Raw genomic sequence first — 23,209 nt, forward strand, 5'->3', positions numbered from 1 at the left:
GATTAAAATCGTAAATTACGTCATAATTAGGCTGTGTATTTAAAAAGTAGAAATTGACATAAACAGTCATGATACAGTTACTCATTTATGAAATTAAAAACCAATTATGAAATACTAAATAGAAATTATTAGATTAAAAAAATTTTAAATTATGAAATTCTAATGTCTTTTTATGTCATAATTTCGATTTATTTAGTCATAGTTCTGATTTAACAAAGCATTTTATTTTCTTATGTTGCAGAACTGGGCTTCCATATTTAGCTCAACGGTGATGCTTCTGAAGCTACGCATGCGCAACATAGTCAACATTGTCAAGTGCAAGTGCGCGATTTCTCCATAGACTGTAAAAAAATGGATTTTTCCTCATGTTTTGCGTTTCATACGGAGCCCCTAAAGGGATGTGCTGGTGGAAAAAATTTGGGACGGGAGTATTTTTTTAATATATTTTTTTCAAATCTTTTTCGTCCCCTCGCAAAATTATGTGCATTCCCACACAAAACGTTTGCATTCCCTCTCAAAGTTATTTGCGTTCCCACGCAAAACCTTCTTGTGAGCTCGACAGACACGTCCTGTTTAATGTCCCGCTGGCAGTGTTTCAGAGCTCCACACATTAATGGAACGTTTCATATTGTTTGAACTTAAAGCAAGTTTTGAAGTGTTGTAATTACACTTAAGCACTGACCGCATTTCTTTATATTTGAGTCCGAGTTCAAACACTATGACTCAATAGGGTCTGTATTTTGAATTTTAAGGCCCTATTTATTTACAGAATTTGTATCGCTTCCACGTAGCCATACGAACCGGAATTAACCCGACAACGCTTTATCTGTAGAGAGGTAAAGGGGGGGGAGAAGGCCTTCACAGGGAAGAGACTAGTTGGCACTTCAGGACTGCGTTGTAGTCGCGTCCAGGTCCTTCAACAGATCTGGATCCGGTGGACTGCGGTAAACCTCGGGATAAACAGAGAGACTAATATTAGCGTAGATGCCATTCTTCTTATGATGTAATGAGTACATCAGGATTTATGGGAAGTGTTCCCGGTTCCGGCTGACCTGATCTATGCTAACATTGAATTACAGAAGTCTATAATGTGTTATGTGTATGCTAGTTCAAAGAGATGTGTTTTTAGTTCCTAACCGACGACGAAGACTTAACAGAGCAGCCATCAAGTGTTAGACAGTATTCTAGATTATTACGTGAGGACGTTTTTTGTCCAATAATTAGAATCTCTGTTTTTTTCAGAATTAAGACCATCTGATTATATGGGTGTTCTGGACAATGTAATATGTTAAACGGGTCAGAGGCTAGTGGTTGACCCACAGGTGGTCAGCACTTTATTTAGAGGTGTATGCTCTAAAAAAAAAATCTATGGGCCCGGATAGAATTTCGGCCTTTCTGTTAAAAACTTGTGCTATGGAGCTTTCCACGGCATTCTGCCCCATTTTTCAAAAATCTTTGGACTCACATACTATTCCATCTCTAAGGAAGAAATCCATTGTTATACCAGTTCCTAAGAAACAGAACTCAGTGGAGAATTGTGATTTTAGACCAGTGGCCCTTACATCTCATGTTATGAAGTGTTTTGAACGATTTGTTCTAATGAGTTTAAAAGGATCAAGTCAAACCATTACTCGACCCGTTTCAATCCGCATATAGGGAGAGGCGAGGTACTGAAGATGCCATTAATTGCATCTTTCATTTGGTTAGCAGTCACTTAGAAGACATTCAAGCATATGCCCGTTTACTTTTTATTGATTTTAGTTCAGCGTTTAATACCCTGAATCCCATGTTGTTGACCACAAAGCTAAAAGAGCTTAAGGTAAATCCATTCTTTATTAAGTGGCTCTATTCCTTTCTGAACAACCGCACACAACAGGTGAGAGTCAACAACTCGTATTCTGAGGTTAAAATTACGAACACAGGAGCCCTGCAAGGATGCGTTTGCTCACCCATTTTATTTACATTATACACCAATAATTGCGTAGCAAGTCAAGACAGTACTTTTTTTAATCAAATTTTCTGATGACACATACATTTTAAGCTTATTAAATAGGAAAGACAATACATCACATTATTTCTCTGAGGCGGACAGATTTGTAGACTGGTGTGACAATAACTCCCTAAAGGCGGATTTTCGTCCGATTTTGAGCCGAATTCTGACTCGTGCGACTCTTTTTCGGGTCGGGCCGATTTTCAGCTTTGTCGTGCGTCGTTTGTCGTTTGTCGTGCCGTGCCGTGCCGTATATCGCACAGTTGAAGCAGAGCTACGAACCGATTGCCCTAAACTCGGTGTTTTTTCCCTCACTGCGCCTGCGTGAAAACAGTTTCATCTGCAGCAAAAAAAAAAAAGAAAAAAAGGGAGATCTTTAAGCTCTGTAGTTCAAAGTTATTACTGTTGCTTACCTCCAGTTCGTGTTGCAAAATGGATTAACCATTACCCACTTCTTCCAAGCCACCTGCCTGCGATGTACACTGAAAAATTAAATAAAGCTGTTTTTAATTTTCATTGATGAATTATTGCACTGTTCGGACATATTATAGACTGTTAATAATTAATTATATGTATATAATTCATTGTAATCGACCTAAATGTTTTAGACAATTTTTAATGAGGAGAAGTAAAGCTTCTATGTAGGCTAATATTTTATTATCCTCACAGCGCGTTGGTTATGCGGTGATGCGCTATGACATTTGTTGCGTGGCTATTTATGTTAGGGAGGTGCAGAGACAATAGGAACCCAAGAGCAGATCAATTCAGAATAGAATTTATTGTCCAAAAGGTTGAAAGAAAACAATACAAAACATAAAATAATTGGTAGCCGAGCAACCAAGTAAGAGGGCGAGACAGAGGCGAAATCCAATGGACAGGCTGGGGTCAAAACCAGTAGCGGACCAACAGTTTCAAGGAAGAGGCCAAGGCAATAGTCCAGGACGAAGGCAGGGGGGTCAAAAGCCGGGTGAGCAAGCTGAGTTGAGATAGGGAACAGGAACTGGGCAAATAAACAACAAAACAGGATCAAATAATCAGACAAGGCTTTAAAGGTTTTTAGAAGCAACCAAAACAAGACTTTCAGGCAAGGGGACAGTGGTGAAGTGGACGAAAACCAAGACACACTGACAGAGAACCAAAGAAAGAGAAAGCATAAGTAGTGGAGAAAATCAGTGCAGAAAATGGGAAACAGGTGTGAGTAATGAGAGTGAGAGCACTAATTAGGATGGGATTCAGCTGTGATGGTAGAGTGAGGTGAACTGACAATCAAGACACAAGACAAACACAGCAGAAAGGCTGAAGATCAAACCAGAGTCCTGACAATTTAATTATAATAGCCTATCAGTTTAATAATAAAAGTAGCCTTCCCTAATAATAATAATAATAATAATACAATAATACTAGCCTACTAATAATTTAATATATAAATTGGAAATGCTAAATCTTCTTGATATTGATAGCTGATGCTTGTTTTGACAATATCTCTGGATAGGCTACATGATATCGTCCATAGGCGCAACCTGGCACGAGGATTTATCGTGCTGATTCGCGCATATTTCACACGTATAGTGTGAGCAGTCAAGTCGCAGCTCGACGTTCGGACCGTACAGTGTGAGCACATAAATCCTGAGCTTTGGCTTTACATCGCATGCGATCTACTCGTTCAGTGTGAGTAGGTTCCTTGCTGAAATCGCACAGACATCGCACAGTGTATGCTCGCCTTTATACTTAATGGAACTAAGACGGTTGAGATGTTTTTCGATCCTAGAAGGGGATCACAGTCCGGTAATGATACATGGTAATATCATTGCACAGGTTCCTTCATATAAGTACTTGGGAGTCTATATAGGTAATTCACTATGCTGGTCTTTTCATGTCAACAATCTTTGTTCCAGGCTACAGCAGAGACTATACTTTCTACACAGGTTAAAAGCGTTTGGAGTGAATCAGAGAATCATGTATTTGTTTTATCAGTCTATTTTCGAAAGCTTGATTAGATATGATATTACTGCATGGTATGGTAATTTGTCTGTCCAATTAAAATCAAGGTTAGGACGTTTGGTGCACACCGCCTTTAAAATTATAGGGGGTGAAGAGAGACGATCACCACAAGAGTTGTTTAATTTTAAACCATGCCAAGAAAATTGTTGGAGACGATACTCATATCCTGAATGCCAACTTTAAATTATTACCATCAGGAAGGAGGTATAGGGTCTTGATGTGCAGGTCTAATCGACTGAAAAATTCCTTTGTTCCTAGCTACTGCAATCAAAGCGTTAAACAGAGATAAAATATTGTGAACTGCCATTGTGTCTTCTATGTATTTAGCTTCACTTGTTTTCTATTTGTTTTTAATGTATGTTGTATTGTATGTATTGACTGCCATTGTTTTTTTAATGTATTTAATTTCACTTATTTCTATTCGCTTTTAATGTATGTTGTTTTGTACAGTGGGGAGAACAAGTATTTGATAGACTGCAGATTTTGCAGGTTTTCCTACTTACAAATCAAGGTCTGTAATTTTTATCATAGGTACTCTTCATCTGTGAGAGATGGAATCTAAAACAAAAATCCAGAAAATCACATTGTATGATTTTTAAATAATTAATTTGCATTTTATTGCATGACATAAGTATTTGATACCCTACCAACCAGTAAGAATTCCGGCTCTCACAGACCTGTTAGTTTTTCTTTAAGAAGCCCTCCTGTTCTCCACTCATTACCTGTATTAACTGCACCTGTTTGAACTCGTTACCTGTATAAAAGACACCTGTCCACACACTCAATCAAACAGACTCCAACCTCTCCACAATGGCCAAGACCAGAGAGCTGTGTAAGGACATCAGGGATAAAATTGTAGATCTGCACAAAGCTGGGATGGGCTACAGGACAACAGGCAAGCAACAACGAGAAGGCAACAACTGTTGGCACAATTATTAGAAAATGGAAGAAGTTCAAGATGACGGTCAATCTCCCTCGGTCTGGGGCACCATGCAAGATCTCACCTTGTGGGGCATCAATGATCATGAGGAAGGTGAGGGATCAGCCCAGAACTACACAGCAGGACCTGGTCAATGACCTGAAGAGAGCTGGGACCACAGTCTCAAAGAAAACCATTAGTAACACACTACGCCGTCATGGATTAAAATCCTGCAGCGCACGCAAGGTCCCCCTGCTCAAGCCAGCGCATGTCCAGGGCCGTCTGTAGTTTGCCAATGACCATCTGGATGATCCAGAGGAGGAATGGCAGAAGGTCATGTGGTCTGATGAGACAAAAATAGAGCTTTTTGGTCTAAACTCCACTCGCCGTGTTTGGAGGAAGAAGAAGGATGAGTACAACCCCAAGAACACCATCCCAACCGTGAAGCATGGGGGTGGAAACATCATTCTTTGGGGATGCTTTTCTGCAAAGGGGACAGGGCGACTGCACCGTATTGAGGGGAGGATGGATGGGGCCATGTATTGCGAGATCTTGACCAACAACCTCCTTCCCTCAGTAAGAGCATTGAAGATGGGTCGTGGCTGGGTCTTCCAGCATGACAGCGACCCGGATCACACAGCCAGGGCAACTAAGGAGTGGCTCCGTAAGAAGCATCTCAAGGTCCTGGAGTGGCCTAGCCAGTCTCCAGACCTGAACCCAATAGAAGATCTTTGGAGGGAGCTAAGAGTCTGTATTGCCCAGCGACAGCCCCGAAACCTGAAGGATCTGGAGAAGGTCTGTATGGAGGAGTGGGCCAGAATCCCTGCAGTGTGTGCAAACCTGGTCAAGAACTACAGGAAACGTATGATCTCTGTAATTGCAAACAAAGGTTTCTGTACCAAATATTAAGTTCTGCTTTTCTGATGTATCAAATACTTATGTCATGCAATAAAATGCTAATTAATTACTTAAAATCATACAATGTGATTTTCTGGATTTTTGTTTTAGATTCCGTCACTCACAGTTGAAGAGTACCTATGATAAAAATTACAGACCTCTACATGCTTTTAAGTGGGAAAACCTGCAAAATCGGCATTGTATCAAATACTTGTTCTCCCCACTGTATATTGAGCTTGTGAACACAATGGCCAATCAGAGGTGTTTAAGAAAGGTGTTTAAGGTCTATTGTTCTCATTTGTATGCTGCTTTGGATAAAAGCGACTGCTAAATGAATAAATGTTTAAATGTTCACTCAAATGCTGGGGGAAATGCTGGTATCGTCACACTTTTAAAATTTCAGTACCGACTTGCTACCGAAGTCTGTATTTTGTGACAACCCTAGGCGGGGCTTGATTTTGTCCAATGGGAATTGATTGGATGGTTGTGGTTTGCTATTGGTTGATCTCATGTGAGTGACAGAGTCTCATGTGATACCTTCGCATACCCCTGCTGGTAACCACCGCTCTAGAAAAAAGAAAACAAGCAGACAATTCTTTGTGAAATTCTTTTATTTGTCAAAGTTAACAGAAGTTTTGAGTTTTGAATCCAACTAGTGTTCAAGGGACTAAACACTACAGCCAAACCAAATATTATTCAGACACTAGATACAATTTTTGATATTTTTTTACTAGTGTGTGCAGTACACTATAGTTCATTTATGTAAGTGAGGATAGCAAAATACAGTAAACTGTGACATATTATACCCCAGAATTCTAACATTATAACAATTTTGACCAAAAATGATTCAGACACTTTGCCCTGACCATGTTTTGCTGAAGTGTTTTTTCTTTAATTGCTAATGCTCTTTTTACACACAGACTGAACAAAATGAAGCATTGCTTGGTGATTGGTTGAGCTAAACTGGTATTATCTAATTGTGTAGTTAAATTTAACAGCTGACAGATATTCAACATAATTCATGTGTGAGACAGTCTAACAAAACCAGTGAAATATCAACTGATTTGATAACTCTGAGTTCTTGTCATATTTTATTACCATTTTCTAAACTACAGCAAATAAACTGATAATGTGAGAAATGTTGAAGGTGTCTACATAAATTTAGGTTTGTCTGTATATAGGACAGTATCATTTCCTTCACTATATCACAGCTATTTTCAGGTTAGACCGTGATTCAGTTTTAAAGTGACAGTAGCCTATTGCTTCTGTCTGTGTCCCTAAAGTTAATCAAAAGACAAAAGGAAAAAATTATCACGGCTCTTCAGTGGATTTAATAGGATTAATCTATATTTAAATTATATAGTGAAAACTAGGGATGTCCCGATCCGATTCCTGTCATCGGTATTGTTTTTCATGTTTTTCTATCCCGGTGGGGACTTCAACCTGAATGCACACAGACTCATGGGGACTTGTGTCATAGTGGGGACCTAAATAGAGGTCTCCATGGGAACACAAGCTTATGAATCCTACAGAATTAGTTTTTTTGGAAATGTAAAAATGCAGAAAGTTTTCTGTGATGTGTAGTTTAGGGGTATGGTTAGTGTAAGGAGATAGAATATACAGTTTGTACAGTATAAAAACCATTAAGTCTATGGGAGTCCCCTCAAAGATAGTGAACCAGACGTGTGTGTGTGTGTGTGTGTGTGTGTGTGTGTGTGTGTGTGTGTGTGTGTGTGAGAGAGAGAGAGAGCGAGAGAGAGAGAGAGAGTACCTGTATTTTTTATTTTTTTTTGTAGTGTTTGAATAAAGGGTGGCAGTCTTTCATAATCAACTGTTGTTGTGGACTATATACTGGAGAAGTATTTGTTCTCCATTTGAGTGAGATGTTTTTAGGTGGCTAATTGAGCAAAGTACTTCGATATATTTTATTATTATTATTAGTATTAGTTCTAGAATAAAATAAAAATATCGGATTGATATCGGTATCGGCAAATAGCCAAAGCTGCGGCATCGGTATCGGAAGTGAAAAAGTGGTATCGGGACATCCCTAGTGAAAACTATACAGTGTTGTTTTACATGTGATTAGCCTACTTTTGTTGATAAAAATGTATACTATATTTATACTTTATATTTATATTATTTATTTCACAGGAAAGCTATATTTAAGTTAAGTTTAAGTTGTTCCTAATCACCTCAAAGGGTTAGGCACCTAAACCTAACCCTAAGAGAAGGGTTATGTGGAATATGTTTCACATGTTGCTTGCCAATAAATAAAGGGTTGTCAATTCATAATATTCTCTTAATTTTAACATCAATTGTTGTTAAGAATATAAATAACCCCCATAGGTCTGTTTGAAGCCTTCTATTTATCATGTAAGGCAAGGCAAGTTTATTTATATAGCACATTTCATACACTATGGTAATTCAAAGTGCTTTACATAGAAATTAATAAAAATAATCACAAAATAAAAGCAAGGAAAATTAAAACAGTTATTCAAAATTCTTTACATAGAAAGGAATTAAAATTTCACACTATGGCAATTCAAAGTGCTTTGCATAGAAAATAAGCACAACATAAAAGCAAGGAAAATTAAAACGGTTATAAAAGGAATGAATTAGAGTAAAATTAATTAAGTAGTAAAAAGATGATACATAGAATAAACTTCTCATGGCAAAACACCGGCATTTTGCATCTTTCAATTTCCCCAATTAAGTGGTTAATGTTTCTCTCTTACCCAATTCTACATAATTCTATTCTAATTGATACTCCCATGATTTTCCCATGATCTGCCCCAAAAATCCAGAAGAGAGCACGCTGAAAAGTTATGATAAAATCTTAGTTGCAAACTTCTTCTGAACCTCATCCCTACTTTGGTCTTCATCCCTGTTGGACTTCTGTTTGATCAGCACACATGCAACAAGTGTCATTGTACAGAAGCAAAAGCAATGGAAGATTACTGCTTCACAGCATTGTCCTGTGACACTAAAGATCTCTTAACTTGTGAACACAAATATCTCTTGAAACCACACGATCATAAGATTAAACAACAACAGCAAGCATTCAGAGAGCAAGGAAATGTACTAAAAATGAATAAACGATTATATGATTAAATGGAATAATTAAATGATTATGATTAGAGGATTATAAATGAACAAAGAAAAAAGAAAACACAACAAATCCATGGTCGCTCTCTTGAAGCAACATACACAGGTTGCTATTAAGAATCCTTAGATCCTTTACATATGAATCTCAACTTGAGGGAGCAGTGGTTGTCATTAATATGCGCTTTTTTTGTTATTTGTGCACAGTCCTCTCCTCCCTCATACGGATGTCCTTGCCACTCATCCGGCTGCCCAGGTCCCCAGTGTCTGTAACCAAAGCCAAAAAATACATATAGAATTTTTTTTTGGTAATTTAATCCCATGTCCGTGACCTACAACAACTATTTAAATGTCTGAAAGGTTGTTTAATCAAGTTGCATGTACTTAACAATCAAACTCTTAAAGTACATTATCTTGAATTGATTGCTTCCTATCCTACTTTCGTTGACAAAGGCCAATAATTGAGGGGAATCATTTTTAAGATATCATGTGGAAGCTGTGGATAATGGACATAATGGAAAATGAATTCGATATGGAAAACTGTGACTGCATAATTCAACTCACACTTTGTCCATGGTGCAATTAGTGTCATCCGCCCATCTCCACTGGCCTGTGTTCTGATCCGTTAGACCGATCCAGTATTCAAATGGTTTGGCCAAATGGGTAACAAATTCCTAGGAGGAGAGATAAAAAAATATATACTGAAAGGCAGAATAAAAGATATTAACCCTTTCATGCAACAGCCCCGTTTTTTCTGTAGGCATAAAGGTTACAATGAAAACCACCTAAGTTTTCCTTATAAAATTGTCATTTTTATAGTTGTAGCGATAGGGATGCTCATAATTAACTGGTTAACCAACAGCAAGAATTTTGACTGGTTAATACAATCGGTTTAACGGTTTAAAAAGTATTTTTTCAAGACATTTTGAAAACGTTAAACATATAAAATTTTGCTTTTAAGACAAAAACAGGTTGTGTATATGTCACTTTTCTTTAAATAAATTTATTATTATAACGTTAATGTAAAATACTGGTAAATAAAGCGAAGTATAAAAAAAACAACAACACTATAAACATAGCTATAGGCTATTTTAGTTCCCCTAACGCCACAACAAATCCTTTAAATGTTACTATATTCAGGACGGAACAAGAACGAAAAATAAAAGTAGCTTTATAAACGTCAAGACAAAACAAAATCATTTAAAGCGAAAACAGAAACCTGCATTGGGCCAACGTAGCCTACCTCTCTCATTTGGCATGATTTTCCATATTTGCGATGTATATGGATGCTAAACTATAACTTGTTATATAAACTAGGCTCTGTATTTCACACGCGTTCAAATATCCATGTAAAACATCATCCTTCACATGCTCAGAAATGCTCACGCTGAACGGCATAGATTTTACACTACAGACTATTTAATTTAAGCAGTGTAGCTTTTTATGTTTGGTTGACTGTATTAATTTTGATAATGAACAGGCTGCGATGTCAAGTTAGCAATGCTAGAACTGATATGTTGTGTGTGTGCACGTGAGGCGGGATCACTTTAATTTTATAACAGTGTAAACAACTTAAAGTACTCTGTCTTATATGGTCATACAGATAAGAGTAAGACATGATTAGAAACTGTAAAGGGTTTACTTTTATTTGTGTACACTCACAATAAAAACAAAACTTTTGTAAAACAAACAGGATGCCAATTTCTGCCATCTCGGTTTCCTTTCTGTGAACTTGTTTTTGCAGCGTGTCACAAAAATGAACTGAAACTCAGGATATAGCCTACTAGTCACACAGTTTTGTTACTCTGTTAATTATTTAAAGGTGCAGTGTGTAATTTTTAGCTTCATCTAGTGGTGAGGTTGTGAATTACACCCAACAGAGGAGCTGTGCTTATCAGCTCTGATTTCAGCCATTTTATTTTTCAGACCTCATTGAAATTCAGTGTGGAAAAAATCCATTATTGTACCGATTCCTAAAAAGACCAACGCCAAACAAATGAACGATTTTAGACCAATTTCTTTAACATCATTATTAATTAAGTGTTTTTAGAGAATTATTAAAATTTGGCTTGTAGAGCATACTAGTCAGCTGATGGATCCGCTACAATTTGCCTATAGGAGAAGTAGGAGTGTGGAGGATGCCACTCATATATAAACGTGGATATCGATAAGCGTCATGCTCGTTTATTATTTACAGATTTTTCATCAGCGTTCAACACTATTCTTCAACCAATTCTTTTAGCTGAACGTTTGCTTTCTGAATTTGACGTTCCTAAGGGTTTGGCCTGGATTTTAGATTTTCTGACCAGAAGAGTACGGGTAATGGAGAACATTCCCGGGAACTGTATTCTTCAGTGGGCTGTCCCTATTCTTTCACCTTTATTATTTATTTTATATACAGTTAGGTGCAGAAGTCAATATCCAGACAGACATATTATTAAATATGCCGATGATACAGTGGTGCTTAATTGATGATAAGCTTAGGTGGGTGGAAAACACAAATCTTATTATATCAACAGCACAAAAACGGTTATATTTATTGAGGAAGCTTAAGTCCTTTAAAGTGGATAAATCTATATTGATAATGTTTTATAGATCTTTTATTGAAACTGTTTTGACCTTTGCTATGATCTGTTGGTTTTATGGATTAAATGTTAAAAGTAGATCCCAGATTCAGAGCATTATTAATTCCGGGTCAAAGATTACAGGCTCTGTACAGCTGGGTTTGTCTGCTCTGTGTGAGAGAAATGTTCTTAGGAAGTCTTTGACTATCTTGGATGATACATCTCACATTTTGTTTTGGTCGACGATATAGAGCGCCCAAGTGGAGGACTGTTAAAGCTTCTAGGTCTTTTGTTTCAAATGCAGTTATGAGTGTAAATACATATTTGAAACTAAGATAAAGGTACTGTGAATTTTAATAGTAGCTAGCTATATGAAGAATTATTATAAATGCCCGGGGTTTGTGATGTTTTTGTAATGTTTGTGATGTTTTCTGTTTTATTAAAATGTGTATGTTTGTCAGGTTGAAGCTGCTTAAATTGCCCTGTAAAGGGACAAATAAAGATTTGACTATACTACTACTACAGAAGTTACGCTGGCCAACACGGAAGTGATGTCGTTGCCTGAGACAGCAGAGAGTAGCCAGTTAAGCAATGAGGTTTCTTTACTTAATTATTTTTATTGTTTTTATAATTATTATTGTTACTTGTTCATCATTGTGTCAGTGTTTTATTCGCTGACTTTAGCTCGCTTCTTTGCACGAAGAACAACATAGTGACGAAACGCGTTTGTCCCTTTAGGGCCACCGTAGAAACATGTCGATGTAAGGAGTCCCGCGGTGTGTGTAGATAGAAATGCTCATTCTAAGGTCATAAAAACACATAACGGTTCATTAAGTAAGGTCTTTATACACCACTGAAAACATAGTTATGTATATGATATTGCATTTCTGTCAACAGATCCTCCTAAATATCACACAATGCACCTTTAAGTGAATTATATATGTTGTGTATTTATTCCTTATATATATATGATTTTATTAAGTTTTTGTTGATAGAAGCGCTACTGGTGCATGATGTGACGATGTTTGAATCCTCATGTTCTGTTGTTTATGCTGTTACTTGCACATGCAAAACTAAACCCTTGAAAAACAAATGTTGGTATTTTTAATGGGTCACAGACACTAATCCATTCTATTTTAATTTAATTCTAATCTTATCGGTTAATGATTAATGATCAGTTAATGAGCTTCGCTCGTCGGTTAGGAAAAACCCCAAATGAACATCCCTAGTTGTAGCATTCTTTTTATTTTTTATTTTTTAATAAATTAGCATTTTGCAGCATACCAGTTTCCTTCCACAACACTCACTGCGAACACATTACCTCCGATGCGCTACTTAAAACACCATCAAAAATGGAAACATTCCTGCTTTAAATTATAAAGCAATATGAGAGGTAATAAATAAAAAAAAGTGTTTTCTCACAGTGGCCACTATCCCTGAAAGGGTTAAGGAAAAGTGTGTGTGTGTGTGTGTGTGTGTGTGTGTGTGTGTGTGTGTGTGTGTGTGTGTGTGTGTGTGTGTGTGTGTGTTCTGGTACTCACCCACTCCTTCTCAGAGCCTTCTTCTAATTTTAAGAGTAACGCGCCCTGCTCTTCGCAGTAATCTTTTGCTTGGGTCCAGTTCATTGAGTGACCAGAGAACAGGTAACAGCTGTTGCTGAATGGGATCCACTCAAGTCCACTACAGCCTGATGTGAGTGAGCCTATGTACGAGGACAAGACTAAATTAACACTTTAGTTCCCAGACAAAACAATTCTGTCATCATTTACTCCACCTCTCTCTGAGACACTCGGTTAGTCAACTCCTCTTGTGATTCAATCAAGAAAGTCATTAATGGTTTTATTACACAACAGCATTTGAATTGCAAATTTTCATTTTGAATCTCCCTATAAACCCTGGGCATGACAAGTTTTCTCTGTGGGGAAGAGGTTTAATTAATATTTCGCTGTACTCATGTCCTATGATTTTAATACCGTCTAAATCAAACACATCCTCACTCAACCTCACAAATAATTACACAGCAAACCACTTTCATCTCATGCAGATTAAAGAAATGTAATCCTGCTCAGAATGTCTGTGATTAAACAGACACTACATAAGCACAATATTACACCTTGAATTTAGAGTTTACTCACCGGTTAATGATATTTTATAAGACGAAGCTTGAACTAATGATGCCAGTTCCTCCACTGTATTCTTCATGTCCGTCAGTGAGCTTGCCATCTCCACTTTAGCCAGAGACAAGAGCCAAACAGAACAATATATCAGCCTGATTACCTCTAATATAAGAAAAGCACAATTCTGAAGAACATGATATTTCATGAATACAGTTAGAATTTATAAAATTACTTTGTGCATGGTGAAACATCACAGATGACATCATACGGTCATGTGTTAGGCTAAACCTAAGACCGGATACTATCGAACCCAAATTGTTCATCAAATCCTTTTGGCGATCTGTAGGAGAAAGAAATAGAAATATAAAGCTTGCCTTAGACATGAGGATTATTCAAAGCTGAATGTACGTCCAGCACTCACCCAGCTTTTGTTGGTTCTCCTCTTGTTTGGATGCGAGTGAATTCAGTGAAGAGCCGAGATCAGTCATCAAGGTCTCGATATTAGACAACTTCTTTTCATGCATTTCTTTTGGAGAGTAAGAGGGACAAATGATAAGTAAATAATCAATGATTTTATGCACGTATTAAATCTTAGACTATTTACAGTGTCAAAGAGAAGTGATGTTTAACAGTCATGCCCTGCTGAGACACTTAAATCATGCAGAAATTCATTGCATTAAAGATTTGACCCCAAACAGACATTAGTAATGGAGGACATTTATGTTTAAACTTTGTTCTAAAAAGATTACCAAAAAAATCATGAATTATCATCATGATACTTCAGTTTTTTTAATTTATTATTTATAAATGGCCTAATAAAACAAAATAAAACGGCAGTCAAGACACTAACCTTTGGTCATTGTGTTAATTGAGCCAGACATATTCAAAGATGAACTCAGACTGGATACTAAGTTCTGCAGCTCAGAAACCTTCTTTTCTAGGTCATTACCTGTAAAAAAAAAAACACAAAAAAGTTGTTAATTAAAAGTCTATTACCAAAACTGATCTGATGAAGATGAAGTTCTCACCTGAGATCTGAAACTCAGATTTGACTGAGGTTAGATCAGACGTATGGCTGTTAATCCAACTCTCCAGCATTGAGAACTTTCTTTCTTGATGCGAAACTTCAAACCAAAATAAACAAACAAACATTTCAGCTTCTCTGCAAATATTTTATATATGCATATGCTAATTCAAATAGTTTATAAAGCTCAGAGCAAAGCAGTTCAGTTCATATCACAATTAGCAGTTTAGTAAATGTTGATCTTGAACAAAAAGTCTATTTGTCACACTAAAAACACAAAGATGTTGCAGTCCATATCCACACCAGTGCTAAATGAAAGCAGTCTAGTAGCAAAACACTAAAGACAGTATTTCATTAATAACTCACAGATGACAGAAGTCATGATGATGAAAAAAATCATGCAAACTGTTCCTAGAAGCACAAGGATGCCAGTTTGTCTGTGATTTGAGCGACCTGAAAAAAACAGACAAAATCCTTGAATCATTTATATTGATAATATCACATGTGAAATGTAATATTTTAATTTTGCAATGCCATGTTTTAATTCTTTTTGCATTTTTCCACACATTTTGAGATATTATTCATGTCTGTAGCAAAATGGTGCCGGAACAAGTGACATACCCAAGTTTATACTTAGAAGTTTGTTTAAATCATCATAGTACGAGCAGTACAAAATATATATATATCCATAATTAGCATGAACATGATTAATTGTTGAAGCTCACTGGTTAATCTGAGATGTTATGCAGTACCAACTACCCCCGAGGAAGAAACATTCACAGCATTCTCGATTCCAATTACATTTCAAATATAAAAGTTGCTTTTGAAATAACGATTAAAAAAGTCTGTCAAGACATTAAAATAAATGTAACTGCGAAACATTTTCCATTTCACTCATGCTGTAAAAGCTTTAAGATAGTTTCTCCAACTGAATGTGAAATTGTAAATCTTCCAAACCTCTCCAAAATGATTTCTTTGGTTCACATTCCATATCCATTTGAATGTATTCTTCAGAACGATCCATTTTCTATAAAGGACAATATAATGTGAGCACATTTAAGTCACTTGCTGCTTATGGTTGAAATTAAAAACACCACCTCCTATATATTAATCATTTATGTTCCTTAAAAAAATTTCACTTCCACATTCTGAGGAAGTGATATTTAGGGAATTCCGTCTGGGAAGATTCGATTCTGTTACCCAGACACACACAGGAAAACATTTAATGCTATAGATTTTTTTTTTTTTTTTTTTTTTTTTTGCATGTACATTTTCTTCATGACAGCTTTAATGATGCTTATGTCATGTCTACTTTACAGCATGCAATTAGTTGATTTGCCAACATGCAATTTATTGGTAATTTTTAAATAATAGACGGTAGTTTTACAAGACTTCCCCCTCTCCCCATCCCCAAAAGATCTAGGTTTTCATTTGGTCACTTGCTATTTAGCTACTTGCTACTAGGGACTAGTCTCTCCCTATGGAGGATCCATTTACCACTCCAGATAAAGCGTTGTCAGGACCAGTACTTTGCTTAGGCTTGGTTTGTAGGGAATTACAAACCTGCGCACATATATTCAAACGCACATAACTATAGAACCAATTCTTAACCTCCTGAGTCCCTGCGACCTCATATGAGGACATTACATTTTTGCCTCTTGACACAATGATAGTCAAATTTGTAAATCTTAGACATGTTAGCCACATTTAGGGACACTGCCCACACCATCTTGTGGTGATATCACAACATTACACCAATGTCAGTGAGAAGAAAATGGCTGGAATATCAGCAAAACACTTCTACACCAGTTCCCGAAAGAAAAATGACCCAGGTAAAAAATCTAATCCAATTATATGAATTAAACAAATGTATTTATGTACAATACTTTCTCTATCATCATATGGGGATTAAAATTTGACATATTTTAGTAATAGTAGCACTCCAGGACATCAGTAAACGTGAAGCACTCGTTTGAAGACATTGGGACTATATAACGTTATTTATTCTACCATGTGGTTAGCTAAACTTGGGAATATTTAGATGGATCGCAATAGCATTGAAAAAACAACATTTGTCTGTGTGTGTATGTGTGTGTGTGAGCATGCATTATTGAGTTAACATGGAAAAACTGGTTTGCTTTAGTGCAGAAAACTGGTAAAAATCAAGAAGTTTAAAATGAAAGTGAGCCAATAAGTGGCCTTCTACTGCTCTCTGCTGGCCATTACCTTTACTATTATAACACAATCAGATTTTGTCAGTGTTTAGCACTTCATTTGTACTGACACTTCACATAATTGCTAGTACTATGGTAAATCATAGAACCACTGTCCTCACATGAGGACATCATATGGTAAATCATAGACCCACTGTCCTCACACGAGGACATCATTTTCTGCAAAAACTACTTCCTGTACAAAAACTAATTTTAGTTATTATACTTATTAGGTCCTACTTATCCCAAATAGCAAGAACAATTATAAAATGCACACCAGGCAAACTCTCGGGTCTCAATGCGCATGTGAACGCCGTCAGCGTTTATCACAGGTTCGCGTTTAACTAGTCTTTTTACTTGTGCGTCTTAATTCTTTCTGAAAACTGTGGGGAATTTTCCCTTTTACCATTTAAAATAGCACTTCTAATAAAACAATTAAGCTGAGTGAGCAAAACACTGCATTTGTGCTGAGCTTGGACTTTCAAAAATGTAAAAAAATACTGAATTAGGGAAGCGAGATTGATTCATAAGTAAAACTTGATCTGTAACTGTTTCTAAGGATAATTTAATATCGAGTTGCTTTGCAAATAAAGACAGAATGTACAAATGCACAGAAATAATAAAATGCTATAAGGAGCATAAAGTTCGAGTCCACCCTCAATAATCCTATATCTTACTTTTAATACAGATGCATGAAAATACTAATCATCAGACCTCTTTTTAAGCACTGATGAGTGGCTATCAGCTTAATGCATCTAATATTGTGAGCTGTATCATTTCTTTCAAAGTTCAAGGAGTGTTGTTAAGTAAATACAAGTTTAATGCCACATTTGTGGGTATTTTACCTCATTCCTAGAGTTAGAATAACTGGAAGTGCACAGGGCCATGAAATAAACATTCAAGAACACTCAAAAGTACAGCTGAAGACTTATCCATTATACATGCTCTCAGGAAATAGTGACACTAAATTGGCTAATGACCATCCAGTCGTTCAACTTCCATGTCATGACCATGAAACACTGTGGAAAATACTCATAATGCATGCAATACACATGTGTGAACCAGAAAGGAACTGTTTACATGGAGCAAAATCCACTCAGAGAGAGTCTCACCTTAAAAAAGACAATTTAAATGTTAACTAATCTTGCTTTTTAAATTCACAAAAATACAAGCTTCCCATTTTTTTTCTGCAGTGTTTTCTTGAATTGTTTGTACCTTAAAAAAAAAAGACATAGAATATTGTAATTTAATGTAAAATGTAAATGATACATGATTAAATTACAATCAATTTTAATTAAATTGAAAACCAATACAGTACACAAAAATAATCCAAACCGAAGTTTTATTGGAAGAAAAAAAGGCCACAAGCACAAGCTCATTCTATAACACTGAGTACGCAATGACATCCAACGTAAAGGACATGCGTTCACTTCAGGTGGAGCGCTTCTGTAATTCATGCGAGTGAACAGAAAGAGACTTCTGCTTCTGGAATGAATGCAAAAACAAGGAAATGCTGAGACAACTGTAAAAAAAAAAAAAAAAAAAAAAGTATTAAAATGGAGAGAATAAAACTTGAGCTCTAAAAGAAGTCCACATCATCTGGTGCGTCTAAATCACGATATTCAATGATATTGCGAGGATCCCCACGCATCATTCTGGAAAAGAGATGGGGAAAAAAAGATGACATTTTATTAAAGCGTATCTATTAACATCCTAAAAGAGCTTAATATAGTATCACTCCTGTGTCCTGACTGCATGCAAATACATCAAAACTTAAATACAAAAATCAACTCACCGATTGTTTCTAGGTTTTCCGGGGTAACCGCCTTGCCCGCGGAAGTTGTCGTAGTTGCCCCTGCCACCTCCACCATACTGGTTCGGTGGGTAAGGAGGACCACCTGTTAAATGTTGGAGAAACACCTCAATATGACATAATTCAGCATTGAAAAAGGTGACAGTCAGGGTTTAGATTTACGGATACACTGCAATGAAATGGCCTGTTAAATGCACAAACACTGCAAAATTGATTGTAGAAAACATTTTTAAAACCCTGCCATGTTGTAAATTCTCAGGATGCGTGATATATTTTCAGATATACAGTACTGTGCAAAAGTCTTAGGCATGTTAATATCCCCCCCCCCCCCCTAAAAAAATGGTTTTAAGTCAGTTATTTAGATCTTTTGCTGTAGTGTTTTAGTTGGAAATATCAGTTTACATTTCCATGAAGAAACACAAAAAAACTGAGACAAACTAAATCCAGAAGAACTGTGGGAATGTCTCCAATATGTTTGAAGAAACCTGTTTCTTCAGTTTCTTCATGTAATCACAGACGGACTCGATGATGGTGAGATCAGATCATACCGGCTGTTGTCAGACTCCTTGTGCATACACAAATCTCACTGGATTATAACAATTAATGGCAAAAAGAATGTTTGGAAATCAGTGGCGGCTGGTGCTAAAAAAATTTGGGGGGGCACAACAAACTGAATTTTTAATTCAGGACTGAATGTAGGCTTATTGTTAAAAACAATTTAACAGTGATAATAATGTAGCTATCATTAGCCTAAAGTTTAGCTAAAACTTCAGCCGGTAGGGTAGCCAATTGCCAAATAAATCTGAATTTTTGGGCTAAATGGCGATGTATGGTATAATCTGAGTATTTAATTATTATTTTTCTATTTGAATAAAAAAAAACCTGTATTTAATTTTTTTTAAAAATGTAATATCCTGATCGATATTGTCCTACAAACAATGTTCATATTGAAGGTTATAAAAACAAACATAGTGTTGCTGTCTATCTGCAGTCTATCCAAAAAGGGGTCAAATCACATTACATTCTAACATTGCAACATTACAATCTAAAAACAAAATAATGCTTTTTAAAGAAGTAGTTAAATTTACTAAACCAAAAAAAAAAAAAAAGCTAATATCATAAAAATACACATGTAGGTTTGAAATTCTCTAGCACATTTATGTTCACCAACAACAACAAATATTCAAGCTAAATTTAGCTAAATATAGCTATATTTTAGCTAAATATATTTATAACTTAGTGCTAATGTATATTTTAGTCAGAATAATTGCGCTCCTATGCATTGCGCTCCGTCTGTTCGGCGCGCATGCACGCGGGGGCGCTCGTTCACGGAAGTATAGCTTGCAGAAAGCTCGCCCACTCATGACAGCAAACTGGACTTTCTAACATTTACAGATGGAGAATATGTCCGTGAAATGTAAGTTATGCACTGAGGAAATTATTGGATGTCACTTCAGCTTATGGCTAAATACTATTAGAGGTACATTTGTTTCCACCAATCGCTGCACAAGTTAAGGTTACGTATGATGACGAAAGCACGTTAGTGCGAGCCCTCCCGGAACCCATAGAGAATGCATTGCTGTGCCTGCAGTTCGAAAAAAAAAAATCTTTGAATGTAAGTCTATGGGAACACTCGGGGCGATTCTCAGCCAGAGTGAAATCGCCCAAAAAGAGGCGGTACTCCACAGAACGTGACTCGGCGCTGATTGGACTATATCCAGAGGCAGAACAACAGTGAGTGACTGCTAGCGTAACTCTGTGGTTGAATGAGATAGTGATTGAAAAAGTCCCTTTCACACTTTAGTGGTGCGTCGCCCGATCGCCTTAATGAAGAAACCGCCGCTGTTGGAAATGTAAACTGATATTTCCTACTGACACACTACAGCAAAAGATAGAAATATCTGACTTAAAACCTTTTTGTGTGTGTATGTGTGTGTGTGGGGGGGGGGGAAATATTAACATGCCTATGACTTTTGCACAGTATTGTATATTCATTTTTAATGTTATCTTTATCGGCCCGATAAAGAAAAGTTGGCCTATGCCTATATATATATGGTTTTAATTGCTTGAAATATGATTGGAATCACTTCAAAAAGGAAAACACAGTTACGTGACTATCACAGTCCGTGATATAGTCTACATAACATTATAACAAAAAAATAATTGTGTGCATGGGACATGGATATAATAGTGAGGCTTGTTTTCTCTCAAATGATATAAAAATTTGGATTTAGATTTATCGGCCAATATATCCGTTATCTTCTTTCACATTTAAAGAACTATCGTATCGACCAAATTTTTCATATCAGTGCATCTCTAGTAAATTCTGTACAGAGAACCTGAACGAGGCATTAAAGCTTTCACATACTTTTAAAAGGAAAAGCTAGATGTACCATAATTGTTGCACCAAAACTGAGATATGCATTAAAAATTGATTTGCAATTGCATCACGACTCCCAGAAGATGCCAAATGATTCCCACCCTTGCTAACAACCATTCTCACTCTAGCTATCCTTCTTTAACAAACACACACACACCTCCATAACCCATAACTGGAGGTCTGGGCTGGCCAAAGCCCATGAGACCCTGAGGAGCCTGAGGTGGGAATGGAAGACCTCCGGGTGAAAGCACTCCTAAAGAGAGAAACAAAAATACAAATGTTCATTTCGTATCTCCAACTTCTGATAACACAATTTATTTCAATACCAAATCAACAAGATTGACAGACGCACTGATACAAATTGGAGCAGAAACTTTTTTAATTGCTAGTAAAATTACAAAGAAACGGTAGGTAACATTTAAAGGGATACTTCACAGATTAGCATTAAGCTTTGTATCAGTAGAAACCCGGTAGTATTCTGGAATGACCGTGTTTCCCTCCCTCATGTCCCCCTGAGACGAGAGATTTCTGTATTGTGTGTCTGGAAAAAACCTCTGATGACACAAAAATCATCATTTAGCATCATCAGAGGCGAGAGACTCCAGCCAGTAGGAGGAGTTCGTCCTGCATGTCTTCAACCCGCCCATAGGGGGATCTCACCATAAAACACCGTCTTTTCAGTTTCGAGTCGACTAGTTGCCTAGGGCTGCGTTCCAGTCCAAAATTGTCATGCCCTTCACTCGCTAACTTCCCTCCGTCTCGTTCACTCGGATGTATGTCATTGCTTACGATGCTCGAGTGCCCACTACTGGCGGAAACTGCAATGGGCTGAACTGGAACGCCCTAAGCCCTTGATCACTTGAATCAGCTAAAGAGTTGATTAAAACATTTTTCCCTTTAAGAATTTGTTTAATGTATATAGGTGTGTGTGGGTTGTTTTAAATTAAAAATATATATAATTAATATATCATAGTTGTTTGTTGTGGTGGTGATTAGATGAGATTTGTGGTGATGTCACAATCGTACTGCATTGTGGGACATATAGGTGCCTGAAGTGTACAGTAGACTCGGTCAAATCGAGGGAACGAGGGTCTGTCCATATAAACTTCCCTCGTCCACTTCACGAAGTGGAACGCACTTCAAAATGGCGGCAGGGATTCCCCCGAGAGGAAGTGCGTAGGGAAGTTCGCAAGTGCGTGTCTAAAAGTGGACTGGAACGCAGCATAGTTGTATCATTTCTTCTGATACTGCCCTCTGTAACCGGTAGGCGTGGCTTGGGCGTGTCCTCGTAGGGCAGAGAAGCAAGTGCATTCTGGGAGTTGTTGTCTTTTATCAACATGAGCCAAAAATACATTTCCTGGCTTTTCTCAGTCTAGAAGGCACCAACTTCTAAGATAATTTCACATTTCTTTTACATAAATGACCCAATTTAAATACACATTCATCTTTCCAGCGGTGAAATATCCCTTTAAATTAAATGTGAAATTGAAGTAGAAAAACTGAAATGGTATTTTCTTGTAAAACTTGCTCCAATAATCTACATTTACAACTTCAAAAAAAAATGTTTGCTTTACCTTGTCCTGGACCTGGAGGAGGTGGCGGTTTCATCTCTGGGATGGAGGGTCGTTTTGCATCCATCAGGAAGTTGTTGAAAAAGACCACCTCTTTCTTCACCTCCTCAATCTTGTCACCATGTTTGTTTAGGATGTGCTTCCTCACAAACTCTGGGCCCTTGAGAGAGATTGATTGATATTTTGATTGATTTTGTAAAACACAAACATCCTCCCCCAAGGCTACCAGATGAACAACTACATGAACAAAGGATCACGTTTTTAAATCGCACACCTTAAACTTTTTGCCACTTAGAGGACAAAGCCACTTGTCTTTGCCCAGTTCCTGTGTGTTGGCCAACACAAACTTTTCAACTTCCTGTTCTGGATCTTTGCGGCCCATCTTCGCTGCCTCATCTTCAGACAGGCTTTCCTTCACACTGAACAAGTGTCCCAGCTTCTCTTCAAATGTCTTTTGCCAGTCGGACACTACAAGATGGTTGAAAAAGCAGTGACACTTTTTTTTCAGTTACATTTCTTTGCAATTTGTTGCATCAAACAAACAGCTAATCCTGTCCCCAACTTTTGGCCATTGGTTGAGTCAGAAGTTTCTTAATTCTTTGTAATGTCAAGCACGTC

General features: G+C 37.0%; 2 protein-coding genes across 2 annotated transcripts in view; both read right to left on the reverse strand.

The window, feature by feature from the left end:
• Positions 1 to 8,161: 8,161 nt before the first annotated feature.
• On the reverse strand, positions 8,162 to 15,693 carry LOC308690935 (uncharacterized protein). The gene is made up of 10 exons (XM_081365725.1): positions 15,572 to 15,693; positions 14,981 to 15,067; positions 14,619 to 14,714; positions 14,441 to 14,539; positions 14,012 to 14,116; positions 13,823 to 13,930; positions 13,609 to 13,701; positions 13,015 to 13,175; positions 9,474 to 9,583; positions 8,162 to 9,176 (listed from the first exon to the last, which is right to left on the reverse strand). Exons 1-10 carry the CDS (start codon positions 15,636 to 15,638, stop codon positions 9,026 to 9,028), a joined length of 1,077 nt encoding a protein of 358 aa, XP_081221851.1. The 5' UTR covers positions 15,639 to 15,693; the 3' UTR covers positions 8,162 to 9,025.
• Positions 15,694 to 18,153: 2,460 nt separating this feature from the next.
• LOC308690936 (serrate RNA effector molecule homolog) overlaps positions 18,154 to 23,209 on the reverse strand; it is a 42,039-nt gene continuing 36,983 nt past the window's right edge. Inside the window, exons 10-14 of the mRNA XM_081365726.1 lie at positions 22,866 to 23,059; positions 22,595 to 22,751; positions 21,178 to 21,273; positions 18,623 to 18,725; positions 18,154 to 18,482 (exon numbers count right to left, since the gene is read on the reverse strand). Of these exons, the coding sequence (XP_081221852.1) occupies positions 18,407 to 18,482; positions 18,623 to 18,725; positions 21,178 to 21,273; positions 22,595 to 22,751; positions 22,866 to 23,059 (626 nt within the window). The 3' untranslated portion in view covers positions 18,154 to 18,406. The remainder of the gene's footprint in view (positions 18,483 to 18,622; positions 18,726 to 21,177; positions 21,274 to 22,594; positions 22,752 to 22,865; positions 23,060 to 23,209) is intronic.

This window comes from Scardinius erythrophthalmus (assembly GCF_964197995.2).
Source record: "Scardinius erythrophthalmus genome assembly, chromosome: 5".
In the NCBI taxonomy this organism is placed as follows: Eukaryota; Metazoa; Chordata; class Actinopteri; order Cypriniformes; family Leuciscidae; genus Scardinius; species Scardinius erythrophthalmus.

What these genes read in the sequence shown, in the direction of transcription:
- LOC308690935 (XM_081365725.1), bottom strand. Translation starts at nt 15,638, where the DNA reads ATGGATCGTTCTGAAGAATACATTCAAATGGATATGGAATGTGAACCA. An exon ending in TTATAAAATATCATTAACCG is followed by an intron (nt 13,176 to 13,608) that starts GTGAGTAAACTC and finishes CCTCGTACATAG; the next exon opens with GCTCACTCACATCAGGCTGT. An exon ending in AAGGCTCTGAGAAGGAGTGG is followed by an intron (nt 9,584 to 13,014) that starts GTGAGTACCAGA and finishes CTCTCCTCCTAG; the next exon opens with GAATTTGTTACCCATTTGGC.